The sequence below is a fragment of the Electrophorus electricus genome, chromosome 12, assembly GCF_041902795.1.
Source record: "Electrophorus electricus isolate QZ-2024a chromosome 12, ASM4190279v1, whole genome shotgun sequence".
Classification (NCBI taxonomy): domain Eukaryota; kingdom Metazoa; phylum Chordata; class Actinopteri; order Gymnotiformes; family Gymnotidae; genus Electrophorus; species Electrophorus electricus.
The window spans coordinates 662,501-672,500 of record NC_137508.1 but is presented as its reverse complement, the minus strand read 5'-3'; the positions used below and the strand labels follow the sequence as shown (position 1 = coordinate 672,500).

Below are 10,000 nucleotides of genomic sequence, written 5' to 3'. Positions count from 1 at the left end.
TGTAGTCACCCGCCGCCTGGTGCTGGGTGTCCCGATCCTTCACTAGAGTCCAGCACACAGGAGACACATACTGCACACACTCCATCTGGTGGGGTTTTAGAATGACTGTCAGGGCTGATACACCTGCACTGCCTCCTTTACTGTCAGACCCTCAGAACAACTAGAGAATATCTCACAGACAGATTTAAACAGCTGATCAAACTATGAAACACTCACAGGTCTGGAGACATGACGGATCATTCAGGGATATAATATAATAATATTTTATATATATATACACACACACACACACACACACACGTACATACGATACACAAGTACAAGTATATGGATAGATTTTATAAATATCTTTTTGTAAATGTTGTGAAAACATTTATTTCCAATTATTTTTATTCACTACTGTTGATACCTATTTTGTAATTAGTGTTGCTTTTTGTCATTTTTTGTTGTTCATTTTTCTTGCTGTAATGCTTTGGCAATATTGTTTTCATAACTGTCATGACAATAAAGCTACTTTGAATCTTGAATTTTAGACATAAGCTGTTCCAGTTTGAACCCTCACTGTACTGCTGACTGTTCCTGCAGTACTGATACTGCCTTACTCTGTGTGTGTGTGTGTGTGTGTGTGTGTGTGTGTGTTTTCTTGCATTCCCATCAAAGCACTGAGATAAGCGTACCCAGACAGTCCAATCTGACAGCAGAGACCAGCAGCCCGGCCCAGATTTGCGGGACAGGACATTGCAGGCGGTGGACACATCACCCATGTCTTCTGCTGTCCTCTACTGCCTTGTGAACTTGCCAAGTCTCACACTGTGTATGGAAGGTTCTGGAAGGGATCAGTGTCAGGCCCCTGAGTGAAGAGACATCCCAAGTGTTCTGCCTCCATTAGGACTGATTCTCAGCCGATGCCTTTTAAACAGAGACCTGAGTCCTCTGCCAGCTGGCATTCTGCTCTGGTTGTCTCCGTATCACGTTTAATGAGTTTAACTGCAGAACATGTACCCGAATTAAAGGCCAATCGGAATGGAGGTCTGTGATGTGCTCATGCCCGTCTGGAGCTCGACACTGCTGTCTGTAATGCGTGACCGTGTCCTTGTGTGGTGTTGGAAAGATTCCCGAGACAGAGCTGACCTCAGTCCCTCTACCTGGACTGGCTACCCACGTCGGCCGTGGGTAACACACACTTCACGTCCTAGAGCTCATCTCTAGTGACAGAGGAGCCCCTGGGATAGGAGGACAACGGTGTGTGTGTGTGTGTTCTTGCATATACCCTGTACACAGGTTTAGCGATCGATGCTGCGCCCTTCTCCTTCAGACAGAATGGTCAGAAGGCACACACACACATTCTGGTAAGAGGGTCTTTTTTTGGTAACACGAATGCACAATCAAATCTTCAATCTTTCGTTGTCCTTCACTCTCTACTTCTGACTCTCAAACTCTCCCTCTCACACACACACACACACACACACACACACACACGCACTCTCTGTGAGGTTTCAATCAGGCCTGCTGCCTGGCGATGTGTCTGCGTGTGCTCCCATCTCTAATCAAGGCACACAGCAACACTGACACAGAGAATGTACCAATTAAGGCAGCTGATTGGCTGCTACTCCACCGTGGCAAAAACAATCTCGGTGTGGCAGATTGCACACTGACAGCACCAGATGTAACTCATTAATTACACTGATAAAACACCAAAGCCTACAATCTGGCAACCCCATGTGCCCAGCCTTTGTTGGTTTTTGGCATGAGAGCGCGGCATGCCGACGGCCTGTGTGGACGCCCCACTAGTCTTCCTCCAGACATGAGGAAGATGCTGGCGTGTGCAAACGGAACGTCAATGTGTCGGTCATGGCGCTGACCAATGGAAACGACATATCGCTGTGTCACTTACGAGCTTGGCCAATGAGAGCTTAGCTAGCTCCACACTTTCTGACTTTAACTCAGTCTAGAACCTTCATGACTGTTTACAGGAAGACCCAGTCCACAGGTTTGCAGGCACACCTGTGCAATGCTGGACATGGAACGCTGGACATCAATGGATGGCTGTCTCTGTGCTTCAGTCTTTCACTGTACCACTGAAATCATGCTGCTGTCATCTCAGCTGTCAAAACAGTCATGACGATTACTGTCATGATATTTGTCAGAATGATGTAATACATGGCCTTCCGCCAGGCATCAGCGTTACACACTGTTGTACGGATACAGCGTGTCTGCGCTAGTCCCTCACCTTTAACGCCAGGCTCTTGAGTGCATCGCGCAGGCCGTGGGCGGAGTGTTGCTGGGCCGTGAGGAGCAGGTGGTCAGCCAGGCCGCCGATGAGAGGCTGCAGCTGGGACACGGTACTCAGGATGTCCCTGGCCTTGGCTGTGTGCTCAGGGGGGTAGTAGATGCACTGGTACGCCGTGCTGTAGCTTTGGAAGAGCGAGAGAGAAGGAACACACAGGAGATGAGCAGGGAGCATGCGCTGGAGGACCTCAAACCATTAAAACCCCTCAGATATTGAACTCAGAGCAGAACGTGAGGCAAAGAGCTCGCACGTGCCGTTATATTGTGGCAGGTGAAGACATGCTGACTTCAGGCGTGGACAAGACAAACAAACAAACAAACAAACAAACAAACAAACAAGGGTCCGTGTTAGACTTTAGCTGACCTACCGAGGACAGAGTGGAATCGATACAGACACTGGGACTTTAAAACTGCTATAATCTGATCAGATCAATACTGCTGACATTCTGCACCAGCTCGTTCCCCAGCTAATCAATAACGAGCTACATAATAGATTCATGCGTGACATGGAGATGACCTTCACATGCAGCAGGTTTTCCTCTCATTCCCAGACGTCCTGAGCTGTGATGGGCTCAATGTGTGTTGGATGAAAGAGTGTGAGGGTGGAGTTGCCCCTAATTATGCCACTGGACTGTTACTCCTCCCCACTGATTAGCAGCGGCAGGCGTCACCTGTTAGGGGGCAGAGTTAAGACTCAGGTATAGCGGGAGTTGGGCGGAGTCGAGTACCTGGTTAGAGTGACCAGGCCTGTCTCTGCGCTGACACTCGTCACACTGGCCTGAACCCATCGACTGAAAATGTAAAAGTAGTTTTCCTGCAAGTGCTGACAAAACCCCCCACCAGTGCTATAGAGGGAGAGCGATCTCTGCCACTGAGGCACTAGGACGCTCTGGGCATGTCTGCATACATTAATTCAGGCCACACCTCCTCTGCCTTTCCCCCGGCAACAAGTGGCTCACGTGACTAAAATGTACCATCACAGGCTCTGCCACGTCTGCTGTCCCCAGACCCCGATTAGCTACGCCGATCCAAACCCTGCCTGTTCAGATTAGATCCTAATCTTAAACAGTGTAACTAAAAACACTTCTCTGGAAGGAAGCTGTGCTTTGTAATAGGAAGTAAAGTTGTGTAGAGTCGCTCTATGTAGGCCGCAAGCCTGAAGCTCCGTCCTCAGGCGGGACACAGCGAGACATCGGCACCCCTGCAGGCTGTCTCCGATAGCAGTGATCAGCACTGTCAAACAGGGATGCCATCTGCACACCCGCACAACCCGCACAACCCGGCGTGGCCTCAGGCTACACTGCTGCAAGCGCGGGTTACACCTTCAGTTTGACTGGTCTGGGGTCAGCCTGGTAGCCTGCTGAGCCAGGACACAAAATTATAAAGAATTTCTAGTGACTGTGGATCAGAGCGGGTGAGGGACAGGCTAGAGAAATCAGCCCCACAACGCCTGGCAGTTACACAAGGCCTCGATTTAACAGAGAAACGTTAAGGCATGAAAGCATTATAAAAGATCTATAACCTTTGACAGCTGACAATTAATCAGCAATGTACCTATAATAATACAATAATGTTACACAGTACAACGTGCCTTGTTCCAACCTTGGAATCAAATGACAAAAACAGGACAAGAAGTTCAGCCAAGAATTCATCAGTGTAGGAAGGAAGGTCTTGACAAGCTGGGAAACGGCTCTCAAATGGAAAACATCACTGCCAGTAAACAGCTGTGTTTTCATTAGCTGCTAACACCTCTCTTCTTCCACTCCCAGCAGATGAGGTTCAGAGCAATAGCACCACCTGCTGGACACAAACGGCATTGGGCGGCCTTAATGAAGGGTCTCAGTGGGCTGTGGCTGAGTTGGAGGGGAGAACCTGAGAGATGGTGATGAGGGCTAATGGCAGAGTGGACATATAACATCTGGGTCCACAGCAGAGAAAGCTGTCAGCAGGGCCCCGCTGTGAAGACACAGGACATGAGGGAGGCGGGAGGGCATCCCAGTAAATCAGCACTTCCTTCTGGGAAGGATTCTACCAGCACACTGCTGTCCGTTCGCGGTTGTCTGAGCAGCAACGGCTGAAAGGTGAGTGCTAGCTGCAGGGATGAGTGAGAGAGAGGCTGAGGGTAATTACACTCACACCCCCCGTACTTCTAATTAACAGAGGAGAGGAGAGAAACTCTGACGTCCAGCAGAGAGCAGCAGGGGGCATAATCGCTGCTCCACTATGGCGCTTTAAGTCTCTCCCTACTGCAGTGATGACACAGTGGTCCCAAAGCTTACAGCAACGTCTGCACAACCTGTCTGCCAGTCACACTGCAGGACCTGGCGGAGTCCAGCGGAGAAACATGGAGGCTGTACGTGGTGAAAGGACAGACAGAGATAGAGACATGCATATAAATATAAATATATATGCAAAAAACTCAAGAGACCTTGGAGGACTGTAAACTACACACAACCACACACATATAAACCCAGACATGTGCGCACACACACACACACACTCACACACACACACACACACACACACACACACACACACACACACACACACATTCACTCACACACACACACTCACACACTCACACACACACTCACTCACACACACATACACACACACACACACACACACATTCACTCACACACACACACTCACACACTCACTCACACACTCACTCACACACACATACACACACACACATACACACACACACACACACACACACACTCACACACACACACACACACACACACACACACACACATTCACTCACACACACTCACTCACACACTCACTCACACACACATACACACACACACTCACACACACACGTGCTCACCCTTCCATATGCAACTTCTGCTAAAGTTTGTGTGGTCTATTTGGCGTGTGACAGAGACACTTATCACGGTGTGTCGAGTGCCTAATGAGTCAGACAGCTGGTAAAAGACGCATTAGTTCAGTTCAGGCATCCGTGCCTGCCTGCTTCAATTAAAGACAGATAAAGAGAACTGGGGAGAGTGTGTATGTGTGTGTAAGGATGTGTGCGTATGCATGTATGGATGTGTGTGTGTGTAGGTGTGCACAGATGTTTATATGTGTGTACAGATGTGTGTTTGTGTGTGTTTACACTGCAAAAAAAAAAATTTAGCAAGTAAAAAACATCTTAAATGTTTGCATTAGGCAATAAAACTAGTATTTTTCTATCACAAAAATTATAATAAAATTATTCAACCTAATTCTAGACATTTATGGAATGTATACAAATGAAATCTCTCTTACTGCATTGAAATAAACATCTGGATTAATTAAATGAATTATTATATTCTAATTAAGATAATGAATCCAGGTACATTATAAAGTATACATTATAATTAAGACATTTTCACCAGAGAGAATTATGTGTTTGGAGAGATGGTCTCAGGTCAGTTCTTACAGAGTACAGAGCACAGGGGCTAGATACACAATACAGTCATAGATGATCTCAGGTCAGTTCTTACAGAGTACAGAGCACAGGGACTAGATACACAATACAGTCATAGATGGTCTGAGGTCAGTTCTTACAGAGTACAGGGGAGAGGAGAGCTACACAATACAGTCATAGATGATCTCAGGTCAGTTCTTAGATACACAATACAGTCAAAGTAGAGAGAACAGTTGAGCAACACTCTCTCTTTTCTTCAGAAAGAAACAGGTCAACCACTGTCAGGTCAAACAACTAAGCAAGTCCATTAAAATCACACACACACATACACACGCACACTCGCCTGCACAGAGCAGTCCACCATACATGGATCTGATTTCTGGCCAAAACTCTCTTTGAATTCAGTAAAGAGTTTGAAGCTTTCTTGGCTAATGAAGCAGAAAATTGGGAACTTTAAGCTATGGTGAGTCATTAACTAAGTCAAATACGAAACAAAAACACCGTCCATATCTGGGCCGGATTAGCCTGTGGTGTAATCTGTCTCTCAGTGAAATTGAATTCACTCCAGTGCACCTGAAAAACACAGACTCAGTCGTATCAGTGGCTGACGCCACTGTCTGGTCATCTTCTTACAAACCTGCTGTCCATGGTCTCAGACACAAAGTAATGTTAAGGAGTTTAAATTTCTTGGATGAAGGTTTTTCTGTGTGTTATTGTAGAAACTTTTGGGTAATTGCACTTGGCTTGAGTTATAATGAGTGAATTTTACCAATAGACTGTAAAAGAAATGGAACAGTTTAGGAAGAAAAAGTCCTTAATGTCTTCCAGTTTTACGCCAGCAGTTTGGTAGTGTCACTTCCTCCTAGTGCAGTGCTACAGGTAGTGCTGTCTAGGAACAGGGTTGCGTCCACACTGCAGGACTCTCCATCTCGGATTTCACTAGCAGAAACGTTTACTCAGGTGTGAATGGGAACAGACTGAATCACGTGCAGTTTGGTCCTGGTTGGCTTCTCACCACCTTTATTCTGATATCCATTCCCATGACTTCAAAGGCAGCAGCTCCAGGCCAACTGAGCCCAGCACAGAGGCGTGGAACATAATTCTGGATGAATAATCCATCTGATTGGATATTACGGCCCAACAACAGTCTATTAAAAAATCAGGATGTGAACATCAGACCACAGTAATCCAACAACATGGTTTCCCTTAGCAACCCGCAGAGCAAGATGGAGCCAAGCAGAGCTGTGAAGACAAGTCCAGGACATTTAGATATTATCTGCAAACCTTCCATCATGAGTGTTTACAACGTGAATGACAAAAACCAAATAGTATGTTGCTCAAGGTTCAACACTGCTAGCAAAAGATGCCTCCAGTCCAGTGACGTTCCTGCTAGTTCCTGCTGGTTGAAGAGGGCCAGGCAGTGAGATGGGAAATGTCTAATTAGACGTCGTCTTTTTGTCTTGGACAAAAGTGAAGGAGAGAGACCGTGGCAGGTAGGAATCAGTAACTGAATCACAGAGTAGGTGATTCAATCAGAAACACCCAGCATGTCAATAGAGACTCCAGCATGCTGAAGATGGTTTCACACGGAGACAGCTGCTGAAGATGGCAGACTGTAGAGGGGGAAGGAGAGAGGGAGAGAAGTACCACTCTCCAAGTCCAGGCTGGATATCTGGAGTGGAGACACCCAGACTCTCCTCCTAATCAGACACTAAGCCTCAGTACTGCCATGGCAACTGCGCATGAGGCCTGTATGCTCTGCTGCTCTGTGTTACTAAAGCAAACACCAATTACTCTCCGTAATGAAGACGAATGTCGTAACGGTTGGGCCAGCCCAGCCCGAGTTTCGCCCCGATGTGAAGTCGGCACGTTTCCCGACACTTCCTACGGAGAAATGTTGCCCTACGAGTATTTTCCAGGAGACGACGGAGTGTACGGAAAACCTGCCCCACTTACCTGGGATCTCTGAAACCGCAGGGCTTCAACAAAAATGTGTGTCGGTGACGTGTGACAGGATGAGCTGACGGGTTTAGAAATGACACATTAATAAAATACTATAAATGTGACAGAGAAAGGCAGAGATTATGGTTGTAAATGTGAGCGGTTAGGGTGCATCAAAGCGAACGCCACCTCCGTGTTCGGATTACTCGGTGGCTGACAAAGAGGCCCCCAAAATGGGAATGTGTCGAACTGATTGTGAGCAAACAAACAGTTCTTCTGAGAAATATTACTGTGACTACAGTAATTGTGATTTTCTGACTCCACGTCCAAATTTCATTCAGGCTCGACAGGAGGAGTTTGGCTGCAGAACGCAAATGTCCTTTGGAATTTAAAAAGCTGCGTGGAGGAAAAAGAACAATTTCTCAAACCATTTTTCCTTTAATAAAAAAAAAAAAAATTCTGACTGCTTTTTAGGGGGTGGGGGTAGCAGGTGGGGGTGGTTGCGCTTCTGCTACACTGCCATTAATAAAACCAAACATCCTCCAAAGCCCGGAGCTCAAAGCACTTTCAGTTTAGAAGCAGGAAGCAGAATAGACCTGAACATAATATTTTTGTAGTTTTTGGTTGTACACCTAAACGCTACAGGGGCCAAACACCAGGAAAAGGATTTTACAAAAAGGAACATTTTATAATGACAACGTGTGTAAAATGTTATACGCATGAGATGGTGTGTGTGCACGTCAACCCACCTCTTCTTCTCCACCTCATATCTGCTGAGTAGTCTCTGCAGTCCTCCACCTTTGAAGCCCTGGTGGTGCGCAGCTGGAGCTCCCACCGTGATGACGTCATAGACAGCGTCTGCGGGCGGAGCGGCGCACGCATGTCATCACAGAGCCGCATGCTCACGTGTCACATCGCTCTGAAGAAGGATTCATTTTGAGGCGATTGTTGTTGTCATAGTAACCGTGGTAAATGTGAACAGGTGACTTCTGCAGGTCTCAGGTCAGTGTTTAGTGAATAACAATAATCGTAACTGCATGACTGTCTTAAGCAGACTTCCAGGTGAAGACCTGATCCCTGCACCCCCTTCTATTGCTACGTCAGCGTTTGGCCAAAAAATGCTCCCTTTCTGCTACCCCACTGTCATATGAAACACTCATATAATTCCTCTGTGTCCTGCTAGACTTGCCAGAGCTGCGTAATTTAAAAGTGAAAAGTGAAAGGAGTTTATGGGAGTGCCCAGCTCAGCTTCTCAGTGGCAGGGAAACAGAGTCAACTCTGGCGATCAATTACATGTTAGTCTGAATAAAACCTCACACACCAGCAGCCAATCTGGAACACCTCGATGGTGTTGGCCAAGAAGCCCGTGGAGACTCGTTGCTTAACAACAAAATGAAACGTTCAGAGAGATGATACACAGATTTCACAACCCAGGCGACTTCGTCTGTTGTCCTGCTTGGACAGAGAGTTTCAATGTTTAGTCCTTCTCACGAGCCGCTCCTGAAGACTCTGTGTGGGGAACGATCCCCCGTTTTCACGTCCCACTATGTGCTGAAACTGCTTTTCCACTTTTCCATGTTTCCACTTTTCCTCTGGCGATGCTTACAGCAGGCCTCGTCTGGGCCAAAAACCTCGAGGCCCTGGCCCATTCTGCGGCCTCCAGGGATGGATGTGCCGGTAGCCGAGGGCCAGCCTCGGAGTTCTTACTACTCCCAGTGTCACCGTGGTTACAGCAGCACAAACACAGCAGCTCTGACAAGGGAGCAACATGAAATCGAACTGGTAACCATGGGCTGATGATGAGAACACGCAGACCACAATGGGTCAGTCCCTCTGTGCTGCCATAAAGCGCCAGACTCCAGTAGCAGCTTCAGGCCCTGCTGGGAGCATCTCAGGTTCGTGGTCCTAAGTGATGTAGACGTGTAACTAAGATAATGGATTCGTCTGACATTGAGGAGGGATTTCAGTTCCAGACTACTGAGCTGATTCCTTAAGTACTTTCCTTAAGTTGGTTTAGCATCATGGTTACTTTTGTCATTTTTCTAAGAGCTGGCTAAACTGATTTTGACAGAGATGAAGAATTTACATTTTCGGCGTTTGGCAGACACGCGTATCCAGGGCAACGTACAGATACAGTCTGACAGGATGAACGCTACCTGGGAATTGAACCCACGACCCGTGTGTTGTTGGCTCCTGCCAGGTAGTGGGCCTTCAAAAAGCTTCTCTGTTTTGGGAATACGTGCTGTATTCTGTTCCTCTAACATCATAACTCAGCTCAGAGCCATCCTGGTCATCTCTGATCGTCTGGTCTACTACACACCCTATACGCGTTCCTGTGCAGACTGGGACTTC

At 47.1% G+C, this 10,000-nt stretch overlaps 1 protein-coding gene across 22 annotated transcripts in view; it reads right to left on the bottom strand.

The window, feature by feature from the left end:
• Positions 1–10,000, bottom strand: part of inpp4b (inositol polyphosphate-4-phosphatase type II B) — a 119,734-nt gene that overhangs the window by 17,936 nt on the left and 91,798 nt on the right. For 19 of the 22 annotated variants that reach the window (XR_014126456.1, XM_081724510.1, XM_081724504.1 and 16 more), the window contains 2 exons: positions 8,398–8,506; positions 2,231–2,414 (listed from right to left, as the gene is read on the bottom strand). Coding sequence is in view for 21 of the 22 variants with exons in the window: in XM_081724510.1 (XP_081580636.1) it covers positions 2,231–2,414; positions 8,398–8,506 (293 nt within the window). In the remaining variant the exon portion in view is untranslated. The remainder of the gene's footprint in view (positions 1–2,230; positions 2,415–8,397; positions 8,507–10,000) is intronic. The other 3 variants (XM_081724517.1, XM_035531634.2, XM_081724518.1) reach the window with 1 other exon arrangement.